This window comes from Xiphophorus couchianus, chromosome 11 (genome assembly GCF_001444195.1).
Source record: "Xiphophorus couchianus chromosome 11, X_couchianus-1.0, whole genome shotgun sequence".
Taxonomy (NCBI): domain Eukaryota; kingdom Metazoa; phylum Chordata; class Actinopteri; order Cyprinodontiformes; family Poeciliidae; genus Xiphophorus; species Xiphophorus couchianus.
The window spans coordinates 2840372-2866572 of NC_040238.1; the positions used below are offsets into that span (position 1 = coordinate 2840372).

At 35.3% G+C, this 26201-nt stretch overlaps 2 protein-coding genes across 2 annotated transcripts; both read left to right on the plus strand.

The window, feature by feature from the left end:
• Positions 1–45: 45 nt before the first annotated feature.
• lars1b (leucyl-tRNA synthetase 1b) lies at positions 46–21917 on the plus strand. The gene is made up of 32 exons (XM_028031006.1): positions 46–203; positions 466–587; positions 1084–1171; positions 1574–1654; positions 1970–2107; positions 2258–2419; positions 2595–2707; positions 3416–3479; positions 3724–3812; positions 4092–4317; positions 5378–5465; positions 6309–6385; positions 6527–6580; positions 6692–6832; positions 7128–7205; positions 7345–7430; positions 7632–7697; positions 7936–8018; positions 9199–9337; positions 9708–9920; positions 10463–10520; positions 11366–11429; positions 12652–12835; positions 13255–13345; positions 14327–14467; positions 15189–15329; positions 16878–16988; positions 17161–17271; positions 18132–18236; positions 19097–19192; positions 19387–19519; positions 21139–21917. The coding sequence occupies exons 1-32, from the start codon at positions 198–200 to the stop codon at positions 21342–21344; spliced, it is 3555 nt and encodes a 1184-aa protein (XP_027886807.1). The 5' UTR covers positions 46–197; the 3' UTR covers positions 21345–21917.
• Positions 21918–22027: 110 nt separating this feature from the next.
• plac8l1 (PLAC8 like 1) lies at positions 22028–25858 on the plus strand. Its single transcript, XM_028031012.1, has 4 exons — positions 22028–23436; positions 23730–23962; positions 24476–24612; positions 24884–25858. The coding sequence occupies exons 1-4, from the start codon at positions 23411–23413 to the stop codon at positions 25013–25015; spliced, it is 528 nt and encodes a 175-aa protein (XP_027886813.1). The 5' UTR covers positions 22028–23410; the 3' UTR covers positions 25016–25858.
• The last annotated feature ends 343 nt before the right edge of the window (positions 25859–26201 follow it).

Genomic DNA, 26201 nt, shown 5'->3' on the forward strand with positions numbered 1-26201 from the left:
GTGGTCAGTTATCTGTTTGTCAAAGTAAACGCTTAAGACCTCGTGGAGACTGCATTACCCAGAATGCTCTGCGGAAAGACGATTGTCGGTGTCATCATCCAGACACTGGTGGCGTGGGTTTCTCTTGTCGTTAGAGTTTTATATTATTTCCTCTCTTTAAGCTACAGAAAAGCACGTTGTTGTCAAGTTGTTACAGAATGACGGTAAGTTCTAAGATGTATTTCAGAGTGATTTGTACTTCTATAGAGTAAATGAATGTACTTTCTATCTTTATGTGTGAACTTATTGTAGCTGAAAGCTACTTAAGCTAGCATGAGCTCCCGAGCCAGCTGCCTAAATCTTATGCCAAAAATGAAATTAATGTCGTTATGTTTGCTATTACATTATCAACATGAGTTTACTGATATTTTAAACAGTTGGGAATTTTCTCCAAGAAATAAATTCTTGCTTAACATTGTATTCAAGGAACGAAAGGGGACAGCCAAGTTGGACTACTTGAGAAAGATTGAATTGGAAATCCAGGAGAAATGGGAGAAGGAGAGAGCATTTGAGGTTGACGCACCGTCAACTGTGGGAGAAACTTCAAAGTGAGTAGCTGCTGTCATTGTCATTTAGTTTGCCTTGAAATTTTGCTCTGTTGAGGTAACAAAACGTATATCATATTTTATAGTGTACGTTAAATACAATATTTCTTCTGCAGATGTTTATCTTATTGTGATGAATATGTTCTCATTATATTATGACGTCTGTTGAAGTGAAAGAGAACATGGGTACAGAGAAAATTTAAATAAATTTAATTAAACAGGTATGTCAGCAAATAACATGTCGAATCAAACAATTTCACACCAAAAACCAATTAAACTTTTACATGACACCCAGATCATATGTTTCTGTTAGAAAATTACAGAAATACCATAAAATGTGAAACTTTAGGGTGACGTTTTTTTCATTTCAAGATAAAAATCAAATAACTGCCTCTTCACTTACAAATCTGTTACTGTCTGGTGTAAGACCACAGTTACCAAAACAGGGAGAAACTAAAAAGTCTTTCTTTATAACTTTCATTTTTTTATTTGTTTACAGCAAAAACAAGTACTTTGTCTCCTTTCCTTATCCGTATATGAATGGTCGGTTGCATCTTGGCCATACTTTCAGCTTGTCAAAGTGTGAGGTAAGTTGGAAACTCGGACTAAGGTGAATACAGAAAAATTAAATTCATCCTGTTCACTTATTAGAATAAAATTGTTAGCAGTTTTTTTAAACAACCGTATTACTTGTAGTAAATTCAAAAACAAGATATGGAAGAAATAAATCACTGTAATTTCAATGTTAAAACAAATCAGAATCCTGAGCTTAATTTGGTTTTAATTGAGAATTATTAGTTTAATGTTTAATGGACTGTTCATAGAAGTGTGTTTTCCTAAGAGATTTATTGATTGTGCAGAGTGCCCTTGGTTGAAATAATATATTACATAAAAAATATTCCAGGATGCTCTACCTCTGGTAGCTTGAAAATGTTAAATATCTTCCACTTTTTCCTCTGAGCTTCTCTTGTTCTGATTTGTTCCTGCAGTTTGCTGTTGGCTTCCAGTCTCTGAAGGGGAAGAAATGCCTCTTCCCATTTGGTCTGCACTGCACAGGAATGCCAATCAAGGTTGGCATCTTCTTATTATTTTCATTTTTAGTTACTACAGTCTGTCTTTGCTTTTACTTTAAACAATAAAAAGTGTTTAGTATAAGAAGCCCCAACAGAAAATTAATGTAAGTTGCATTATGCAACAAGTACTTGTTGAATCTGATGGTTTTCAATAAAGAGTTTTATGAAAGTAGTTTGCGGTAACATCACATTTGCCTTTCTGCTCCATGTATTCCACTTAAAACAATCAATAATATGATCTTCATTTCCATCACCAACTCTGTTTTAAAGCACCCACATGCTATATCTCATACATTTTGTTCACTTTATCAGGCCTGTGCAGACAAGCTGAAGAGAGAGATGGAGCTGTATGGAAACCCTCCCCTGTTTCCAGATGAGGATGAAGAGGAAAAGGAGAAACCCAAGGCTGTTGATGAAATCATCATCAAGGACAAATCAAAGGGCAGGAAGGTTGGGATCATCTGACAGCTGAAATAATTTCCTACATTGAAATTGTGTCTTAGTGTAAACGGAATGGAATATTCCATGTTTGTGTTTGTATCTATTTTTTTAACTGCTTTCATGTAAACTGTTTTCACTGACTGAAAATCTCTTTGTCAGAGTAAAGCAGTGGCCAAATCTGGATCTTCCGCATACCAGTGGGACATTATGAGGTCTTTAGGTCTAAATGACAATGAAATTGCCAAGTTTGCTGAGGCAGAACATTGGCTGGAGTACTTCCCTCCTTTGGCAATCAAAGACCTCAAACAAATGGGAGTCAAGGTGACTAAACATATAAAACTATTACTTGCAGTATTGCTTGTTTTTCTATTTTGTTTATACTCAAAGTAATTAGATTTATATAAATCTGAACTCTGTGTGCTTTTTTGTTGTATCATTGGGGCAAATCCCTTTCATCAAAATTTAAAAAAATTTAATAATCTGTGTTATTCTGTAGGTGGATTGGAGGCGGTCTTTCATCACTACTGATGTGAACCCCTTCTACGACTCTTTCATCAGGTGGCATTTTCTCACCCTGAAAGACAGGAAGAAGATCAAGTTTGGCAAAAGGTACATTTTTAATTAGGGCTTTTTGAACAGTTGTACTTTTGTTCAATTTTTATTTCTTACATCAGTTGAATTTTACTACTTAGCACAAGTTTTCATACCACTTTGACATGTTCATGTTTTATCAGGTTACAGCCACAAACTTTTATCATATTGTACAGAAATTTGAAAATTTAGAACATAGTTTTGAAATGGAAGAAAATTAAAACGTGTTTTCAAAATGTTTTAATTTAAAAAATCATAAAGTTTGGAGTGCATTTTATGTTGAACTCTTTTTACTATGATTAATTTGGAAAAAAGTTCAGACTTACCAAGACATGACTGTCCATCAAAACTAACAGGCTGCATAGAGAGAACATTGATATGTGAAGAAGCCAAAATGATGGTGGTAACTCTTGTGGAGTTGGAAAGATCTGTTGACAGAATCACACAACCAACAAATCTGACCTGAATTCAGTTTACACCAAACTTCAGATTTTCAGTTGTTTAAAAAAATGTGGAAAACCACGTATCCTTCCATGTCAAAATATATGCTCCAGGGTTGTGGACACTTTAGCAAGACAACATATTTTCCTGTCCTGTGCTGTCTTCCTTGTTACCAACTGAATGTAAAATCAGTTTCATAGAATGTTTATGAAAAATAAAGGATGACAACTAACTTTAAAGTTGTTTCAGTGGAGTTTGGTATGAATATTGTTTACCTCTCTACAGGTACACCATCTACTCTCCCAAGGACGGACAGCCATGCATGGATCATGACAGGCAAACTGGGGAGGTATGCACATTGTGCTTATTAAAATATCAAACACCAAGTTCAAAATGTTGTAATGTGCATAAACAATGTTTATTCAATTTACTATGCATGTAAAATATTCAGCTATATTCTAACACCAGTTTATCTAAACTGAAGGCTTGTGATTCCATATAAATTAGTTTTTCATTCAAAGACATCACATGTAACCTTATTCACACTATGATGACCAAAGTGTAGCATTTTGTTTAATTTCTGTCATTTGCAGGGTGTGGGACCTCAGGAATACACACTCATCAAGATGAAGGTGGTTGAACCTTACACTGCAAAATTTAAATCCAAAGTGTTTTATAGCAGGTAAAATATGACTATGGTCTTTCTTGCTGTGATATGTATTGTTGACTAATTCTTCTTTTTTTTGCACTGGCTTTTAAACGCATAATCTCGTAATTTCCTGTTTCCAAATTGCTTGTTTGAACAGAATTGTGTGATGTCTCCTCTTCTTTTCTTTTTGCAATTTCCTAGGATTTCTTTTTTTTTATCAAGCTTATGTAAATAAATCTGAAACTAATATGACTGAATATACTAATTCTTCACAAAGAAGTCAGATTTGAATACCTGCTATCCTCTCCACAGTGGTATGAAAGGCAAAAACATCTTCCTGGTTGCTGCCACTCTGAGACCAGAAACCATGTTCGGTCAGACCAACTGCTGGGTAAGACCCGACATGAAGTATGTCGCCTTTGAAACGGCCAACGGAGACGTCTTCATCTCCACCAGGAGGTCTGCCAGAAACATGTCTTTCCAGGGCTTCACCAAGGAGAATGGAGTGGTGCCAGTGATCATGGAAATACTTGGGCAGGTAGAGAGCCTGTTATGTTTTGCACCCAACAAACACAAGAGATACTAAGATAATAATCAAGTCTAGATGAATGAGAGAGAGGCAGGAAACAATGTTGACAGGCTGCCAGATTATTTTACATTTTGATTTGAGAGATAAATTATTTAATTGAGAAACAAAGCCTTAATATCTGACATGTTCTAGATCAAAATAACTCCAGGACATCAGTTATACAAAAGAAGTGATGAACTTATGTGTTTTCACATTTATTCAGAGTGAAAAAAAAAGTTCTACATGGCTGAAGAGAAGAACGTTTTGAATTATCAAAAGGCTACCTGCGATAAGCTCAGATTGACCGATTTCAGGCTGTTCTCTGCGCTCCATTCAGAGAATTTAGCTCCTTGTCAGAGTGACATTTCCTCTCAGACTGCACAAATGGTAATCATCCATTCTGTGTGATGTAGTTCTGACTGGTGTTGAAATGCTGTGAAAAAAACCACATGCCTATGATGAAGAGCAGCAAATAGCCCATTCAGAAAGATTGTGGAACAGGTTAGGATTCAGTCTGTTACTGGGACCCTTGGGAGATGGAAGCTCCTGAAACTGGGTTATTGTTGTTAGGGGAATTGGAATCTGAACATTATTTTTACTTCATCCATTACCAGCTTTTCTATCAAGGAAGATGGTATTTATTAACATCTGCCTTAAAGACAGAGATTTCAATAACTGGCTAAAACTTGACTTCAGTAACTGTAATGAAACTTACTGTATTTTACACAATCACAAGCTGAAAACTTGTCTAAGTTATGAAGTTAACGGTTTACATGGAGGTTGTAACTTTCAATCATAAAGATTTTAATAAGATCTCAAACTTTGTAAAAGTGTTTAGCAGCTATGTATAAATACAAGTGCATCTAAAATATAATCTTTATTGATGTAAACATAATAATTTGCTGCTTGTTAATTGTTTCTGAGTTTCCTATAAATATAAACTTTGAATCAGAAATTTGAACTGAATTTAAATATCTAATTCTTAAATGAGCACAAGTTCTCAATGACATAACATTGCTTCTCTGTTTAGGACATCCTTGGCTGTGCCCTAAGTGCTCCTCTGACCTCCTATAAGATCATCTATGCTTTGCCAATGCTCACCATTAAGGAGGACAAAGGTATGAGTCCTTCAAAATATATGAATGCAGTTCTTTACTGCATTAATTTGTATTAGTCTGTTTGCCAGTGTTGCTCACAAAGGCAAAAATTTGCACTTTTATAACAGTTTTCTAGATCTCTCATATTTAGGCAGTTTAGTTTGTTTAGTTTTTTTTTTTTTTGAACATTGCTTTATTTCTTGCAATTTTTCAATGGGTAAGATATATTATATTTGAAATTTGCATTATATTTTATAAATCAGATGAAAAATTTTATGATGATATTAAATTAAGAAGAATTGGCTACAAGTGCCCTAAACACATTCATCACAGGTTAATGAAAAAAACTTGAAGCGGTTTGAATCTTTTAAAGGTCAGTGTATATAGTGATGTCCTGATGACATACTGAATGTTTTTCTTTTTTTTCCACTTGGAGTTTAAATGGTACCCCAAATAGACCTTTATTATTGCAGATATTTTATTTTTAGCTACTGTTGCTGAAAAGCTGCTGTTTGCTCCTAAGTAATTATTTGTCCTGTTGATGGATTTCTGTAAATATTCATAAATTGAATTTCTGAATCACTAAACCGAAATGTCACAATATCCATATGAATAATAATGAATTTCTCATGCTCAGTCTGTCATCTTGTCTTGAAGGGTTATGGAGTGTAATGAGCAACAGTAAATGAGATCATGTTTGTGTGTCCTTTCTCACAGTTCGTTTGTTGCTCCAGTGCTTGCTGCACAGCAGATAATGAAATGTGGCAGCATGGGGCATTTATTAGATTTGGAACCAAGTAAAATGAAATAAATTAGTTTTGTTCATGTGCATTTTCTTGCACTTTTTTTTCTCCTTGTCTCCAGGTACTGGGGTTGTTACCAGCGTGCCATCTGATGCTCCTGATGACATTGCTGCTCTCAGGGACATCAAAAAGAAACAGGTGACATAACCTTCTGCTTTAAGAGAATAACACCTATGTAAATCTTTTTATGCATAAATAATGTCTGCTGTGCAATTCATTGAGAATTCATAGAAAAAAATACAATAAATAATTAAATATTAATTCTTGAATTTCCTAAAGGCTCTAAGGGAAAACTATGGAATTGAGGATAAGATGGTGTTGCCTTTTGAGCCGGTAAGCAACTCTTTTAAAAGTAATTTTGGTTTCACTTGGACTGAACATACTTACTTAATGGTACTTTCCCAGTGTAACATTATTTATAATTTTTAAATGCCTACACCTCAGGTCCCCATCATTGAAATCCCAGGCTTTGGAAACCTTTCAGCCCCTCTCGTCTGTGATGAGCTGAAGATCCAGAGCCAAAATGACAAAGACAAACTGGCTGAAGCCAAAGAAAAGGTTTACCTGAAGGGATTTTATGAAGGGGTAGGTTTCAAACAACTACATGAGGATTTAACATGTAGGTTTGAAAAGTTTCTTTATAAATACTGGGTTGAATATAAAATTATCCACTGATGTTTGCATTTCTTTCAACTGGTTTTGATTGTTTATTTTTTCTTTATTAAGAAAAATTGTTTTGTTTTGTTTGTATTGTTTTGTTTTATATCATGTCTGTTTTTCTTGAAACTCTACAGATACATTGCCCACTTATTAATGTGAGAAATTTTAAAATAATTACATTTCATTAATATTAATGAACTTTTGTGAATAAATGTCTCAGATCATGCTAGTCGAGGGATACAAGGGGCAGAAGGTCCAAGATGTGAAGAAGCCGATCCAGATGATGATGGTTGAGAAGGTAACATGTTTAACTTCATCTGCATTTACGTAGTTCTTTATACATCTGTGTACAGATGTGTTAGCGTGGGGTGTTTGTATAATGCATGTTTTCATATTACTTTACAATTTTCAGTTTGTACAATGTTTATCTGTTACAGGGTGAGGCCTTGATTTACATGGAGCCTGAGAAGCAGGTCATGTCACGTTCAGTAGATGAGTGTGTGGTGGCGCTTTGTGACCAGTGGTAAGCGCAATCTTTGTTATATAGAATTATATTTTTGTCATTTGAATACATTTTTATTTCGATTTATGGGTATTGAGTGTTTTGAATTTTCATCTAAGATACATGCTCCATTTGGTTCATTCATTGTAGAGAATTTTATATTTGTGTTTTGCTTCAGTCTCTGAACAGATCAATACAACTATTGTTTTGGTATTTGGACAGGTATTTGGATTACGGGGAGGCTGAGTGGAAGCAGCTGGCCAATGCAGCCCTCAAGTCACTGGAAACGTAAAAACAATGACTACATTATCTAAATATTTTTTGTTTGTTTCCTGTGGTTTGAGCCCACTTCTCAGGGGTCTTATAACAAGTCAGAAATGCTTGTTTGCTATAATGGAAATGCATATTTATCTCCATTGTTCTTAGGCTTTTTTGGAAACTGCTGGAAAAAATTATATGAAAAGATAAAACACTCCAAGGTCAAAATAATTTACCTACTCTGTATTTTTTGTGTACAAAATTCTAGATTTTGTGAGGAGACTAGAAGAAACTTTGAGGCAGCTTTAGCCTGGCTACAGGAACATGCCTGCTCTCGCACCTACGGACTTGGTAGGTAGACCAGTGTACAGTTTTGTGTAATGTGTTCAATAACATAAAAAATCCCCATAATCCTATTTCTTCTGTTTCTTCTTCACCTGACATGCAACCATGTAAAAGATGGAAGATAACAGTGTGATACCTGAAAGTTTCAAACTGCTGTTTGTGTAAAGGTTTTTTGTCTACAGATGGAGACAAAGGCCTGGTCACAGAGCATCTAGCACTAACTTGTGTTCCTGCAAGAATAGATGCAGTATGGAGCCTAAATGATGCTAAATATATCCTGCATTCTTGTAGATTCAAATAAAATGTTTTTTTCTAAAATAAATAAAATATTGGATAAGTGTGATTACAGCTAGAGTTTTATAATTTGAGGACATAAAAATGCATTTGATGTAGTAAAACATTACAATACAGAATAAGGACAATACAGAAATTGTAATTGTAATTTTGTTGCATTTATTGAAATCTCAGTACTGTGAAAAAGTATCTAAAATATATGTTTTCGTGGTTTTTTGCTAAAAATGCGTCACTGCTTAGCAAGCACAAATAGTACTCTAAAAATAATGATTGCATTCAGTTATATTTTGAAGCATATATACGGCAGTTATTGATGCCCTCAAGAAGCTAATAGTGGGAAATGGGTCAAAAAGTTTAAATAACAAACAGATTCATTCAGATTTTTAAGTTGCAAATATTAGTTGGAGTTTCTTGTTTATTATCACACGATGCCCAATTGTTTTTGTCTAGTATGGTAACTGATACGATCATTTTCCATCATTACTTGTAACACAAAAAGATGAGCCAAGAGGATCTGAAACTAAAAACAAACTAAAAATGGACTTTTGCTCCTCGTCACCATAGCTATTTTTTAAAGTATATAAAATCCAGGTTATCTGTCATAACAGCTGTTTAGAGATTACTTGTGGTTTTGTCTTCTGGCATCACCAGATTGCATCGCTGTTTATTTTTGGAAGGATTACACAACTCAATCCAAATCTTTGGTTATCTACCAAGAATTGTTTTGTCTGAATGTGAACCAAGTGGAACAAGACTGATAATTTATTTAATTAGCAGTCTTAAGCATTTAATCAGTACAAAGTAATAAATATTATTTTATCTTTTAAGTATTTTTGTTGTGTGTTTCTTTGGTTGTCTGTCTGTGTGTGACTCTGTCCCGTGGTTACCATAGGAACACGGCTGCCTTGGGACGAGCAGTGGCTGATCGAGTCTTTATCAGACTCCACAATCTATATGGCTTACTACACTGTTGCCCACCTCCTCCAGGGAGGTGTGCTGAACGGACAAGGCGACTCTCCACTGGACATCAAGTAATTATTTGCCACACACAGACCTGCACTTAAAGCAAATATTGAACTTGAAGCTGTTTATGTCTGTTTTTTTTTTTTCTTCTTCTTCGTCTCTTTTTTTTCTCTGCAACAATCAACCAGACATTTTATTCCAGAGAGTTAGAATAGAGTAGACTCATTAAAAACATCTTCTAACATGTAACAAATGAAGAAAACTGATGCTGGAATCCACAACTTTGTATCACTGAAGATTGCTAAAAGCACCTAAATACATCGCTCTCTCAGTAGAATACCAGATTCGTTAAAGCTTATAGTCACCACCAGCATTTAATGCATATAAGCCCAGTATTCTGTTCCTTCTGCCCTTAGCCATGTTTTCCTTCTTTGACAGGCCAGAGCAGATGACTAGAGAGGTGTGGGACTTTATCTTCTTTAAGTCGTCTCCTTTTCCCAAGACCGACATCCCTAAGGAGCATCTGCAGAGGCTGCGGAGGGAGTTTGAGTACTGGTACCCGGTGGATGTCCGTGCGTCTGGAAAGGATCTTGTGCCCAACCACCTCACCTATTATCTGTATAACCATGTAGCCATGTGGCCCAAAGACAGGTGAGTTTTTCTTGTTTGACCTGCCGGTATAATGCGGGTTTAACTTTTGGAGTTTTATTTATTTAGTTTGAAGTTGGGAGTTATAGTTCACATGAAAAATGTAAATGATTACAATGCCTTTCAAAAATGCCCTTGCTTATTTGTCTTTGTCACATTTTGCCACATTATGTTGATGCAAACTGTTACAGATTTCAGCCACTCCAATGTGTACAGTTATGAATGTGTTCTTTGTATTAATATCACATTTGAGTCAATGTTTACTTTTCCCCTGTAATGCCTATGTGCTGAAAACATTTCTATACTTCAGAGTAGTTTCTCAGAGGGCCATTGCTGATGTGGCAGATGAAGCCTCCAAATGACTTGAAACCTTTTGAATAATGGGGCGTGGAGCGCTAACAGAGCCTTAACTGTATTTTTGTTTTATATTTTTATATTTTTCAACAAAGTTTCAGATGCTGCTCTCCATCAGCAAAACGACAGGAGAGGAAATTCATTTTGGAAACCCAACATTAATAGAATTAATGGGTTTTTTTCTATTACAGTGGGAAGTGGCCTCAAGCAGTTCGAGCAAACGGACACCTGCTCCTTAACTCAGAAAAGGTAAGTCAAGCATTTTTAGATCATAATGATTTTAAAAATTTTTAGTAATACTAAAACCTGAAGAGAATATAAAGCAATTTTTTTCTTTTTTTTTTGATGAAGGCAGCAAATGGTATATTTTGTTTTTATTTGGTGGTTTATTTTGTATACAGTCACAAATGTCAATTTCAAATGTTTACACCTTTAAAGAGCCTCAGTGTTTATTCTTAACTCTTTGGTGCAAAAAACCGATTTACTCAAAAATATATGTATTCACTGCATGTCTGTTTGTGTAAGGCTGAGGGAAAACGGCCCTTTAAAAAGACGCAATCAAAACTGTCACATGACTTTATTACCCTGCGATAATAACTTAAAAATGGTCCAAATAGTTTGGATGTATTTTTTTTCCCTTCCTTTTTATTTCTTTCTTATGGAAAGTTTCCGTTTATATCATAGGTTTGTGATGCATTTCTATCCTAAAGAAAAATATATAAAAATTCTGATATTTCACAATGAGATATTAACATACATGGAACAACCTCACGAAAGCTTTATATTATAGCAGAAGGTGCGATGACCACCGTAAGTAAGGCTTACAGTATTCAATTATGTCGCATGAACTAATCAGTACATTACTGCGAGGTAACGTAAAACATATTGCGAGGTAATGCAGAAGAGAATTTTTTTTCCCCATATCCCCTAAAGGGCTCCTTACTTTGTAAAGTGTTTTAAATACTTTTTGAAGTTGCTTAGTTTACCGTTTAGTATTTCTGTTTTCAATATGTACCTGTTTTTTAGTCATCTGAAGCTGATGAATGCATTTGTTTTGAACTTATATGTAAAAAATGTTTTTGTTCTTTTACTAGATGTCCAAATCAACAGGAAACTTTCTCACTCTCAGCCAAGCCATCAGCAAGTTTTCAGCTGACGGTAATGTCAATTTCTTCATCTATTCTGGATCTTTTTCATTTTATGTATCATCTTCAATCTTTTCTTCTTTTTCTCCTTACAAGAGTTTTCTTGTCCATTTCAATGTATATTTACACTACATAGGGTATTCCACTGGATTATGTTGTAAACATTTTTTGTCCAAGTAGCGGTTATGTTCAAGTCCCAGGTTACAATTAGAGTTGCTCCAGGCTGTTGTGAACAGCTTTAAGAAATAAAGCTTTTTTTTAAAAAGCTGTTCATAACAGCCTATAGCAACTCTTAATTGTTATGGTAGTATGTTAGTCTTTGCTTAATTTTGAATATTCTTATAAAACATTTAAAAGAACCACAAATAATGCCCAATGTGTGCGATTTCTTGGGTCCAACTAATTTTTATTGGCTTTGGGTAGTCAGATGATGTGTCCTAAATCCTAAATCATGCATTCACATAGTTGACTCAAGAGGCTGGCTTCAAAATACAAACAAAAACGCTGAGATAATTTTAGGATGCCATGGGGACCAATAAGAATTAATTGGGATATGTTTAAAAAGAATCTTGTGTGCTGTGTTTGTGTGAACTGCTACATGTATTACTTAGACCATCATTAAAATATTTTTGAATAAAATATTTTTGAAATACAAGTTCTCTTCCTCCAAAGCCTTATGAATAACAGGAATTAAAGATGCACCAATTTATAAAGTTGCCATATTTATATCAATATTCAATATTATTACTGCTGTTATGACTTATAACTGATATTTATCAATGTTGAATATATTTCCCTACCCTTTTGAAAAACATGACCATATAGTCGACATTGTTTCTCTGCTTCAATTAAACATTTCTACTTCCTGTGCTGCATCACTGTCACGTGACTAAACAAACACCACATGACCAACCCCCCTCCTCAACCTGAAACACATACACAAATAGAAACAAGAGAAAAATGGAAATCAGTTATTAATATCATCCCATTTTTATTTATGGAACAGACCCCCTTATGTTAAAAAATGACTAACGGCCATACTGACATTAATGCAAATGTATTGTGCATCCCCAGTTTAAATATAGCAAATTATAAACTTAGGGAGTGCTATGTACAGTGTTTGCATTGTGCGTGTGCACTAAACACATTTGTTTTAAACACAATCCATTTTTCAGACTACATAATCTAAGTGAAGTTTGTGTTCTGTGGATTTTGCATCGCTTTGTTCTTTTCAGGTATGCGTCTGGCTCTAGCTGACGCTGGGGACACGGTGGAAGACGCTAACTTTGTGGAGACCATGGCTGACGCTGGCATTCTTCGCCTCTACACGTGGGTGGAGTGGGTGAAGGAGATGATTGCTAACCAGAACAACCTGAGGACAGGGCCCGTTGACACGTTCAACGACCGTGTGTTTGCAAGGTATGTGGTAAAATGAGCTAAGTTATTGTGAGGTTTGTAAAGATCAAGAACTTGATGCATGCATTTCTTTTCATATTATCTGGAATCTGCCTTCATAATAATCTTATGACAGTGCATTTCAGAAGGATGTTTTCTCTTAACTTTTTAAAAATTGTTTTGAATTTGATTAAAATTCACCCTAAAACATTTTTGAGTAACATGTATTTCATTACTTGCCATTTTTACCTGCTAATTATGAGGCACTTTCTGCAGTAGGGTTGTCTTTTATAACAAAAGGCTTTTATGTCCTAGAAAAGCTGCATTGTGAAACACTGAAGTTTTATGAAAATGAGCATTCTATCTCAGTGCAACAGCTCAGCTATTCTTATTTATTATATAATTTATATTATATAATTACATGGACTTTATCTTTTCTCCAGTGAAATGAATGCAGGCATCTTGAAGACAGAGCAGCATTATGAGAGGATGATGTACAAGGAGGCTTTGAAGAGCGGCTTTTTTGAGTTCCAGGTAAGTACATTAACTTTCTGAGAAATATCTTTAGCTCAAAAAATAAGAATGTCTCTAAAGCGTTGAGATTACACTATTATGAGAAGTGTTATGAACCATTAAAATTTCTGTAATTGTTTTGAAACATATATATAAAAAATAGCAATTAAAACTTGCAAGGCAAGTGTCTAAAGATCTAAGAGCTGCTTATAAATAGTTTTCAATGTGATCTAGCCTATAATATGTTGGGTTTTTTTGGGAGTGTCACTCTATAAACAAGCTAGTCCACCAATCAATTTTAACTGATTTAGAAATTTCTTTTAAATAGCTGTATTTAAAAGCATTGCATTTGTTTTAGTTTTTCTACCTTTAAAAGATTACTAATTTCACATTTCTATTCTCTGTTCATTATTAGTGTAGTTTGTACTGACATCAAAAACAGCAATCTCTTTATGTACTTGCTAAAAACCATAAAGTTCCTCAGCTCAAATTTCTAAAATGCTGCCAATATTTTATTTGCAATATATTTATTTGTGACCCTAAAACATATGTTATATTTTTTATACTGTTTTGTTTTATATTAAAAACCTTACCAGTACTAAGAATAGAAGATCTTTACATCTTCTAAACTGAACATGCTTGCTGTTAATGATGCTGATTCTAAAGGAATGCCTCATGAAATTCTTGGTTGAAATCGAAACACAATTGAGTGATGCATCAGAGGAGTAGCTCTGATTAAACACAATTTTTAAGAAATCATTTAAGTTAATATGAAAGTCTGATCAGCTTTGACAGAAAGCACATTTATTTCGATTTGTTGCTGTTGGATCATGCTACAGTATACACTGATTCTTACAGGTCTTTTTTTCTTCATCTCATTTTACCCTTTCATGTATCCATTTCTAAGCATTTATCAGGGATAGTAATATTGTTTTGTTGTTGGAGCATTGTGCATATTGTAACTGATGTGGAAGTTTAAAACTGTTCATGTTTTTGCTTTAGGCGACTAAAGATAAGTACCGTGAGCTGGCTATTGAAGGCATGCACAGAGACCTTGTCTTCCAGTTCATAGAGAGACAAACACTGCTGCTGGCCCCCATCTGTCCACACCTCTGTGAACACACATGGAGTCTACTGGGCAAGGTATGTAACACAGACTTTTGGTATTTCTCTGCTTTTAGTGTTCACAGTGTGCTCTCAGGGTATAAATCTGGCTTTGATTCTCTCCTCCCATCCTCTCTTGGGGCTTTTTCCTCGTCATAGACTTTTACATACAACAGAGAAATGCAGCCAACCAAAACGGGTCACCGTAATGTGTTAATTTACATTCATAAAGAGCACCTGGGATCGGAAAGCTTAAACTTCCAGGTTCACGGCTGGCCCTCAGTAGCACTTGTTCCCACTGCTCATTTACTGGTGTGAAATGGCTACTGACAAGTTCGCACTGGTGAAATCCAAGTCTGCTGGGAGCCTGTCTTCACGCTGAGCCGTTTCCTCTACACCATGAAGCAAGTGCACTCACTGTTACACGCTTCCTGTAGCACTGAGAGCCATGAATATTTTTAACACTCAAATTTGCGAATATGAAGGAGTGCTGCTGTGTTGGAGATATGTTTTTCAGTTGTTGCTTAGCAACAACAAAAGAGCCCCCCTCAACTACCTTTATTTTCCCCACATCCTGTGCTTGGTACCACAAGCTGAAATCATATGTTGCTTTTCTACACGCTCAAGCACAACTGATTCCTGCTAGAGCCGTTACATAAGCACTGTGACTTTTGATTATATAATTGATGAGACCAGTTTTTGTTTCTACTTTTTAAAAATAAGAATCTCCTTTCACTCTTCTCCTGCTTGCCTCTCACAGACTGGTTCTCTAATGAAGGCATCATGGCCCGTGGCCGGCCCCGTCGATGAGGTTCTGATTCGTTCTTCTCAGTACCTGATGGAGACGGCACACGACCTCCGTTTGAGACTCAAAGCATACATGCTTCCTCCCAAAAACAAGGTATAATATGTCTACTATACTTAGTTGTGTCCCAAATCAATATGCTTACTAATTCACAGCTTCTTCCGTGAACCTTTTTATTCATGCTTTTTTATTTAGTGTTGCATATTTTTTTTATTCTGTTTTGTAGATCACTTACTTGTAGATTCAGAGGTTTTCAGTTTATCCTTTGGCAAAACTAACACAACATGCCTGGCTCTAGGGAATTAAAATCAAAACCACCTATGTTGTTTGTCATTATAGATTAGTTATCAATGAATAAAATGTCCTATACACTGGTATTAAATTTAAATCACGAGGATCGTGGAAAGGCTTCACATTTAAATTTAACTTTCTGAAACGTGTAAAAGCTGTTGCATGTTCTTTACATTGTAGATATGATGGCTTTTTGTAAGAGTAAAAATCAATTTTAAAATTGATCGAACTCTTTTCATAGTTTCTTTTTTTCCTTGTTGAATAAAAACCAAACCTTTTGTGCACCAAAACTCCCAAACAGTCAGAAACTGGAGGCTGAGTGTTTTTTTTTCTCTGTCAACAGATGTTTCACAGTTTATTATTGTTTGCACGGGAAGCACAACAATAGGAAAAATTAATTTAAAAGAAATCGACTTCAGACTAGAGAAGGCCTTTGTTTGGTCTTTTTTTTTTTAATACAAATGAGAATTTTTTTTCTTGACCATCAGGGTAAAAACAATGTATCAAGTTTTTACTGGTTTCAGAAGCAAAATGATTTATTTGAATTATTTCTCTGTGTGTCATGCCTGAAATGCAGCAGGTGTAGATTATTGATGTTGAGCTTCCTGAAGCATCTGTTATGCTTTTGGATAAACCAAAAGTGTTGAGTCTTGTGTTCACAATGGAAAAGTTTGTCTGTTCATTATGTGGATTTCTGCAGCCGAGAGGGAAAAACAAAGCAGGTGTACTTACAATGTTATCTAAGACAGGCGATATCTTGGGCTTCCAGACCGAAGTTATTGATTTGTTACCAATGTTTTGGGAGCACAGGGGCAGAACTGGGAGAAAATAGGAAAAGAGGGAAACAAACAACTGGAAGGACTGACTTTAATTTTATGATATGGTTTCATATTTAATCTTTGTTAGAAAGTAGAGATTTCTGATAATATATTTTATATTAGCCTAGAAAGCTCCCGTCTGTCATTTGTGTAATATACATATTTAAAAATGACTAAAGTGGCTAGAAACAAATGTTTTGTTTCAATTAAATATAAATTATGCACAATTAAATTGCTGCAGTTGAGCTAAAAACCCATGTGACTTTACAGAAATTATATTTCTAGCATGAACCTTTTTCCCCATCATGACTCATGTGGTACAGTCTGTAGGTACACGACTGCCATGTAAATTAAATGAACAGATCACTCACTAACGAGCATCAAAAAGCATATGTATTTGTTACATCATCCTAAGTAACCCCAAAGTTGTATTCCATTGCGACCACCTTGTGTTGTGAGTTAACAATGAATCAATCACATCTAAAAGGTTGTTTTTATTTATTTTTTTCTTAAATGCATTTTTCTCCTTTCATAGAAAGGTGACTCTAAGCCCCCTGCTAAGCCGTCCCACTGCACTATTTATGTGGCTAAGAGCTACCCTCCATGGCAACACAGCGCCTTATTTCTCCTCGGCAAGCACTACAAGGTAAAAAAAAAACCTTCCACAGAACAATGTTTGTTTGCTCTTTATTTTTTATATAGTTGTGTTTAAGACACAGTCAAGTTAATGCTGGTACTCATTCAGCTGTCCTTTTCATCTGACTGTTCACACTCAGCTTTTGTTTAAATCTGAAGCACCTCTTTGTGTTTGTGACCAGAGCAACAACGGGATCCTGCCAGACAACAAAGTCATAGCCAGCGAGCTGGGAGCCCTGCCCGAGCTGAAGAAGTACATGAAGAGAGTCATGCCATTTGTTGCCATGATCAAGGTATTTATTATTAGTTTTAAGGGTCACATTGAAAGTGCATTATTCAGGCTTTTTCTGGCAAATACCAGTTTTTGACTCTGATTTTGACAAGTTCTTATTTTCTTTGTTTTAAGGCCTAATACGTGAAACTAATATGTTGTAGGGTTTTTGATTGATTGAATATTTCAGAAAAGATGCAATCATGAGATTTATCCCTGTTAATGAGTACAAAACTATATATGTTTTATTTATTAGTGCAAGTCTGTAGAATTTAGCAGATTTTTTGTTCAGTTTATTTTTTTTACTCCAAACTTTCACAAATGCAACATTATCTTAAAATGTATTTTTCATCATTGAAAATATTCCCATTTTGAGTTGTCTCCTGTGGTACGGTTAAGGTAGCTAATGTTTTGTACTGACTATATATGTTATTATAATACATAATCAGTGCGAAGCATCCAATGGTGGACAGAACTATTTAATACCTGCACTAAAATGTCATCAAAGATTGTGCTTTTCTTATCTCATTTAGAGCTTAACTATGTATATGTATAATATATATAGATATACAGTTTGATTAAAGCAGCTAATAATAATGCTGATCAAAGGCATTTCTCTTTTAAAAATGTATGAGTCACTTTTCTTAGGTGCGTTAGTCTGTATTCAAGTGATCAAACAGAATAACCCTGATAATATTCATGATAAGCTTCTTTATTTATGTATGGCTCTTTACGTCTTTTAAGCTCATCCTGCAGATACATGGTGTACATTTAGAGTAAAGTGTCCGGTTTCCAATAATTATTTTCTGCAGCTGCGTTGTTAGTACTTTTAGCATTATATTCATATCCTACTTACTGTTTGACTGCGTTTGTGTTTTTTAGGAGAACCTGGAGAAGAGCGGCCCCAGAGTCTTGGATCTAGAGCTGGAGTTTGATGAGCGAGCGGTTCTCATGGAGAACCTGGTGTACTTAACTAATTCTCTGGAGGTCTGTGACTTCACTCTCTTCAGATTCAACAAACACAAAGTTTCATCTGTTGTTGCTCACAATGCTTTGATTTTCAGTCTTCTGTGACCAAGCTGGCAATGATTATCTGTAACCAACTTTATTTTTCTCCCAAAAGGCTTAGTACTGACAAATAAATAAACCTACAACTCCAGATAATAATTTTTTACAAACTAACACATATTAAAAAAATTAAACCTATATGTTTGCACAGTAAACTAAAAGGCTAACCTAGAATTTTTGTGCATTTCAAGGACTGGATATTACATGGTGTATTTTTTGCTGCACAAACCAGTAGTTATACAAAGGTCCCATCAGTGATACCTCACTGAGAAAAGAACGGTCAGCAGAGAAAAGGTGTAGATGGTGAAATGACTTCAGTTTGCTGCTATAAAAGGGCTTCTGCTGAACTCAGATCACTGGGGAGTTGTTGCTTTATAAGTAATAAAGTAGCCTTAGATTGCTCACAGCCTGTCTAGATGGATAAAAATAATGGTAAAATGCAGAGGCCAAATTCCATCCAATGCAAAGCATGCTGGGTACAACAACTAAATGAGCAAATGGTGTAAAACAAAAAAACAAACGTTTTCTGTCGTGCATCTCTGTTCAGTATTCTGTTTTACATCTAGTTTAACCTCCAGTTGCTGTTTTCTCTCCAAAAATACACAAAATGTGTGATATTCTGGTGTAAGACCAGGCAACAAGTCTGGGATTACTGTTTGAGTCTAGTTAACACTGCCAGTCTGTGCCAGTAGAGCAAACGCACAAAAAACATCTAAGCAATGCACCGTTGTGGTTAGTCTGCTCAGCTGTGCACTGATATGTTTTCTCCCCCCATACAGTTGGAGCAGATTGATGTCTTATTTGCATCAGAGGCTGATGACAAAGTGAGGGAGGATTGTTGCCCTGGGAAACCGTTCAGTGTGTTTAGATCAGAGGTAAAGGCTCCCGATGTGTGATGGATGCTAAAAAATGACAGAAAACAGTTATTTCTGAATGTTTTATGAATGTTAGCAGATACAATTTTTTTATGTTCAACTGCAGGTTTATTTGCATTCATAATTCATTATGTTGTCTTTATGTTGATGATTAACAAAATGATAACGAAATAAACTTTGTTGCTCCTTCCAAGCCTGGAGTAGCCGTGTCCCTGGTCAACCCTCAACCATTCAACGGCCTGTTTTCCACAAAGCTTGACATCCGGCAGGGAGACAGCAAAGACGCCATTGTCCGTCGACTAGCCAAAGTCAACAGACTCATAAAAGGTTAGCAGCACAGATTACGAAACATGATTTTATCCCTTTGAAACCCAAAAACGTCTTATTATAAGTCTGTATTTTAGAGAGCATGAACATATTCACTCTGTTTTGATAAAATAATCAGAGTTGTGTTGATTCATATTTTTGGTTTGTCACACCTCCTGGTGGATAAGCAAATTCAGATGCGTGTTGTTTTCAAATCTGCCTCAGAAATGACTTCTCTGAGCCTTTGCCATCTGCCAGTATAGAAATGTAGAAAACCAAAATGGCTCATTCACTAGTATTTTGACCTTTTTGCAATCTAAACTGTGGCTAGATGCATGCTGATTGCTGAAATTACCCCTGAGATGTGCCTACAGCTTGGAAGTCCAGCTGTTACAAATTTAATTAGATTAGGTTGAATGAAGCCATAACAGCATGTAGTCTAAAGAAAATTTCATTGTGCTGCGTTAGTTTGTGTTTTGTAATTTATTCTTTATGTTTATACGATTAACCTGAAAGGCACTGCAGTTAACAGTTAGCTTTTTTTGGCTAAATCTGGTATGTTTTGGTGCTGGACTGAAGAACTCCCTTTAATTTGTTGATACTAAAACATAATTTTCTTTTTCATCTTTCTTAAATAAAACTCCATAATTTTTGGTCTATAAATGCAACAACCAAGTTGTAGTTTGGCATCATAACATCCAAATGGGTGTAATCCAGAATCTGCCATTCAGGCTTTAAAGAGAAGCGTAATTGTTATTGACTTGGAAGAGCATAATCATTGCATTGCTCATAAAGAATAAATATAAACCTTAACAAAACATGTAATGTAATGTAATGCAGTTTGAAGATCTATTTAAAGATTTATTATCTGACACTTTTTTGCCCAACACATATTTCTATAAAAATACAATAAGCAATACTGTGATTGTCTTTTTTGTCTTCATATATATATATTTTTGTTAACTGTACAGGTTTGCAAAGAGATGACATGCAAATATCTGAGAATATATGCTTCCTGATAAAGAAATCCTATTTTAATAGCTTTTTTAATCTTGATGTATAAAAAGTTTGAAACCACCTGGGCTCTTCAGTTTGTTGTCTCTTATTCCTCAATCATTTTCTAATCTGTTAAATAGATAAAGCAATAAATGCTTCCAGTTTCCAGTTGTTTATTAATATCAAAATGGGTTCACAATTCCTCAAACACAAAGCTTAGACGTTAAGAAACAACTTAACTCACTTGTGTTCATGTTAATCACTATGGTTTAAAAAACATTTAGGCATGTCTGTTAAGTATTTGTCTAGGATTTCTTAAATTGGTAGTCCTTTCTTTCATTTTTTACCAAAGGTTTCTTTTATGTCTGTCATATTTTTTATTGGGGTTCTTATGATCACTCATGTAATCTTGCACAACACTTCAACTCTGTCTGGGGAAAAATATGACTCTTATAAATCAATATGAATTCTCTGTGATTATGCCATCCAATTCATGACCACATTCTGTTTTATCTCACTTCCTTCCATCCATTCCCCCTTTAACCCATACTTTGATTGTCTTTTTTGTCTCTTTTCTGTTTGTTTGTTTTTTTATCTTAATTTTCTGCCTACCCTGACTCTCGTTTTCTTAACCTCACGACTAGATCTGTCCAGAGTGAAGCTGATGAGGTATGAGGATCCTGTGCTAGGCCCACGGCGTGTGCCCATATTGGGACAGGAGGAGCAAGGCAAGCTGCCCATCTCCAGCAAGTCTGTGTTCAACATAAATCTTAATCAGAAGAAGGTCACTCTGGCTGACAACGGCCTCACTGTAGACATTGGAGATACTTTGGTTTATCTTATCCAATAACGTACAAACGGCTTTCTCACAGGCACAAAGGAGCAGGTTCAACAGTTTCTTTGTAAAATTTCAAAAGCTATTGCAGTTAGAACAAAAGTCTTTTCAGTCAGAAGAGACACAAAAATATCACTTTTCCTTTTAATTTGTGGATGCCTACAGTTAATTGGAATTGACAGCTAAATAACACCAGAATCTAACATTTGTTTCACAGTACTAGTACATCAGTCTACTGTGTCAAATAGTCTTTTTTAGAAGGTTCAGGTTTGGCAGTTTTGTAAATGGTCAGTCTTTTCCTGTCTGGTATTTTGAGTTTTTAAGCTTTTAAACAGATCTGTACTGAACAAACAATCCACCACACCACCACCTCCTCACAGGGTGAGCACTTGTGTTCATTGTCAGGCAGATCCTGCTGTGCTCTGAATGCCTGATGTTGTCATATAAATGGAAATGTGTCTGGTGTTATTTTATACATCAAATGTGAGGGATATCATGTCTCTTCAGCTTGTTGGGCAGCTTTTATATTTTCTAGCTGTCAGTTGTGCTTGTCTGGATTTTCCACAAAAATAAAAATATTTGAATGTTTGCAAGTTGTTTGTCTCTGTTTGTTTATATGGTCTAAGCTATAGTAGAAAAATGTTCCACGAGAACTAAATTGGCAGCATTAGGTTTGCATTTTTAAATGAATACATTCTCTGCAAAATCCTGTTTGGTTCCTTAATGCTAGCCATTAAGTTGATATGGGTGACTATTATGTGAGGCATAAAGGCAGTTTGAATGTTTTGTTTTGTTGATATTATTTATCCAAAAACATCAAATTTCTATTTAAAATGCAATAAAGGGATTTTCTGGACACATTCAAAGAAACAAACACAGACTCCTGTTTGTTTTCAGACCGAAGGAGTACTGTGTGAAGTATTTTATGACTTTGTTTTTATTAAGCCAACCTGGAGGGGTTTTGAGCATGAACAGCCTGCTTGGGTCATACCACTGCATCCTGATCAGATTTAACTCTGGACTTTGACTGGGCTACTTCAGACACTTTCTTTTAGTATTTTTTTCACTCACTCAGAAGTATGGTTGCTGTTTTGTGGGGATTATTGTCCTGCTTTAAAACTCAAGTGTGTTTGAAGTTACACGTTGATTGCGGGACATTCTTCAGGATTTTCTGCTACAGAGCAGAATTCATCATGGTTTCAGAAGTTGTACAGTCATCCTGGTGCTGAAACGGCAACACAGCCCCAGACAGCCAAACTACTACCTCTGTGTTTGATGAAGGGTGTTATTTTCTGAAATGCTGTTAGATTTATACAAGGCATATAGTGACTCTTTGTATCACTATAATTGATTTCAGAGTGTAAGCTTCTGAACCTCTTGGTTTCACTACATGACTTTTCAGCACGTACAAAGCTCCTCTTCCTTTTTTTTCTGTCAGTTTCTAAGTCTCAAGTACAAAGTGCATCAATCTGAATAAGAGGTCATTGTTAGAACAGAGGAAATGAGCCCTCTTAAATGAAAACCGCAGAAGTTTCATGACATCTAAAACCAAGATTTTCCCTCTCAGTGCCTCATACAAGGGTTCTTTACCTCAGAGGTAAGTGTTGCATTCATTGTTTAAGAATTTATGTATAACTACATATCATGAATCAGATGAAGTGTTAGATTTGATTTATTTGGTTTGATTTTTTAAATTCTTTCTAAATTTCTTTTTGTAGTTATTTGCATGCATTTTCTTTTCAAACTTTAACAGATATCCTCTAACTTGCTTTTGTGCGAATGCATCCTTGTCCTCCCATGCTGAACATTTTATGTTTTTTGCACTCTGACGTTCATTTGCCCTCTCTTTATTTGCTGTATTAACAGGGTGCACAGCAAAGTCTCAGACTGAAGACAGCAAGACTTATCTTAGTCACGCAGCTTCTGGCTGAGCCCTCTGACTGCAGGTTTATCTGCTCCGACACACAGCCTCTCACTGGGAGAGCGTCACTTCGGCTCCTCTTTCCTGCTGACTCCCGGCTCCACTCTCGTCTCTCCTCCTTGTGTCACCTGTCTCAAGGAGCTTCTGGTAGAAGCAAGTAATGGAGGAGACAACAGTTACTGACCAGTAAGTGTTTTATGCTGTCCCAAACTGCTTCATTAAGCTCCCAGTACTCGGCACAATGTAATTAAAGGCAACAGTTTCACCACATCCCAAGTACCACTACTTGATTTACTTATTTTTGCATATCATTGGTATGCAAGTGAGAAGTTTTTCTCATCATATAACTGTATAATCCTGTGTTTTATTTATTTTGTGAACAATATGAACAAGGAATAAATTAGACCTTTAGATTATATCCCTTTTATGCATAAAGAGAACCAGCTTGCATTTAAAGCTGCTTTTTCTTTGTTTTTTAGATCAGAACTTTCAGTCAAAAATGTTTCAGCGTCGATGTGTCAAGATGAAGAAGTGGAAGTCTTTGACACACAAACTGATGACAGCCAGAGGTCAAACGAATTCCCTGTGACGATGAGCCCAGTGCTAACTCAGCCTGGTCCTGGCATCGCTACAACAACCATCACCACCGTCACACAAATGGGGGGAGACTGGAGCACTGGACTTTTTAATGTCTGTGGAGACAAGACAACATGTAAGAGGCACTCACACACTACACTAAAGCACATTTCTAATTTAACATTGATGTTAATAATAAAAGCAAATGTATTTAGAACCTTGATTCATTCATTTATTCATTCATTCAGGCTGTGTTCTGTTCTGGTTTTCCCAATTCTGAATCCTGTCCATCTGTCTTACACATTCATTACTGAACCTAAAACAACTAGAGTGTAATACAAAATACAGCTAATAAACCTTTTTACAAAAGCAAAAAATAATCAAAAGATTTTTTTTAAAAATTATTATTATTTATCCTGTATTTTTGTGGGACGGTGTTAATTTCATTCACATAGTAATTTGGCATGCATTAACATTTTGAATATTTATTTTCTACAAAACACTCAAAAGAAAGCATCAGTGAAGCATTAAAAATATTTTAGTTGGTTCTACTTCTTAAACACTTTTAAAGAATAATGATTTATGTCTCGAGCAAAACACTTAGAAATACTCAAACAGAAACTATTGTTGCCTTCTTACATGCTTACAGGTATTATTGGGGCGCTGGTGCCGTGCTACTTAGATTTGAGTTTAGCCCATCAGTTTGGGGAGTGTCTTTGCATGCCTCTCCTACCAGGATCCACTTTTGCCATCAGAGTTGGAATCAGGGAGCGTTACAAGATTCGGGTGAGTGCAGTACATAGTTCTTTGTTTGTTTATTTTGAAAAACAAAAAAACCCCAAAATGTTCATTGTATGCAGTGAAATAAAAACTTTATTCAGCATTTTATCAACAATTTTAAAAGTAAAATGTGCATTGGATCATGTGTTCTATTTTATGCCCTTGTAGTTAAAAATGTGTTCTGTGTGTGTTTCTGCTTCCTCATTTTGTTTGCTTCCTCCACTTGCTTGCATGTACTGTATGTCTGCTCCTTGTTGTCCTACATGTTTACCCACAGGGAAGTGTGTGTGAGGACTGGAGTGCAGTGTACTGCTGTTACCCTCTGGCTGTATGTCAAATGATAAGAGAGATGAAGCGCAGGATGAAGACCCAGACATATCAAGTGTCTACAGTGATGGAATCCTCCTGAAGAAACTGTTGTCCGTAACTGTGTCCTTTGCTTTAACTTTGCAACACGGATCAGTGAAGTCAACAGAGATTAGCATAATATATCACTGGCATAGGATTAGAGCCTTTGGAAACATTTGATCTAAAATGTAAAGACTGGAAATCAAAACAGGGTGAAACAAAATGTCCAGGTTTTAAAGCTCCACTGAGTGATATAAGATTTGTAAATGCAAAGAGAAAAAAAACTGTAATTGCTGTTTGAATATTAATAGCTTGAATTATATCTCTGAAAGAAATTATTTTGTGGTCACATTTGCATATGTATGAAAAACAGGTGGGAAGATGAAGGGTTTTCCTTTTTTTCCAATTCCAACAGACATCAAACAAGCTCCAAACAGCTGGTAAAAAATTAAATCAAACAGAGAACATGTGTCAAGAGAAGAAAAGAACAAACAGTTAAACCTGTTTTACAAAAACAATAGTCCTGTTATTGTGTTCACCATGTAGGCATATTCGCTGACACGCTGTAGTCATCCTTAAACTGTATTAAATATTGCACTTATCACCATTATAATTCTGTTTTTACTCTTATGACATTGCTTTCAAAATCTAAGACTTATTTGCTACAAAAGATAAGACTTTACAACTTAATGGTTCTAATAATTTAATGCCCTCTTTCAGATTACTTTGAACCTGATTAGACCTTTGCTTAGCACTTTTTCAGTCAGCGTCTGAACTAACCTTGTCACATATTTTACAATGGGCTTTAAATTATCAAAGAAAATCAAATGTGACATACTTGTCAAAATTCAAGATTAGCTTAGATTTTAAGCTAATAAATGGTTAGCATCTTCTTTTTCTATTACATTGGATATGCATTTTCATTAAAAACCTTTTTATTATGTCTGTTCTCAACACCCAAAGTATTTGTATGAGAAATTAATTGTCCTTTTTTTTTTTAAATACACATTTTATTGTAACTGTTTACAGTAATATTTCATGACACTGATCAAGTCATTTTCTAGGCTGATTTATTTATAAGTACTAAATTTATTTTTAAAAAACCCAAATGTAATAATTGTTACTTTACAGAACCTCGTCAGCAGGTGGTGCAGTTGAACATTTTCTTACACAAATGTGATTTATAAGGTTCATTTCCTGTATTGCGTACCCAGTTTTGTAAAGAGAAATTGACTCATATGCATATA

Bases quoted from the DNA above. Each gene is read 5' to 3' on its own strand.
- lars1b (XM_028031006.1), top strand. The intron at 2,708-3,415 runs GTACATTTTTAA...ACCTCTCTACAG, and splicing joins AAGATCAAGTTTGGCAAAAG to GTACACCATCTACTCTCCCA. The intron at 10,521-11,365 runs GTAAGTCAAGCA...TTCTTTTACTAG, and splicing joins TGCTCCTTAACTCAGAAAAG to ATGTCCAAATCAACAGGAAA.
- plac8l1 (XM_028031012.1), top strand. From the start codon at position 23,411: ATGGAGGAGACAACAGTTACTGACCA. The intron at 23,437-23,729 runs GTAAGTGTTTTA...TTTGTTTTTTAG, and splicing joins GAGACAACAGTTACTGACCA to ATCAGAACTTTCAGTCAAAA. The intron at 23,963-24,475 runs GTAAGAGGCACT...ACATGCTTACAG, and splicing joins CTGTGGAGACAAGACAACAT to GTATTATTGGGGCGCTGGTG.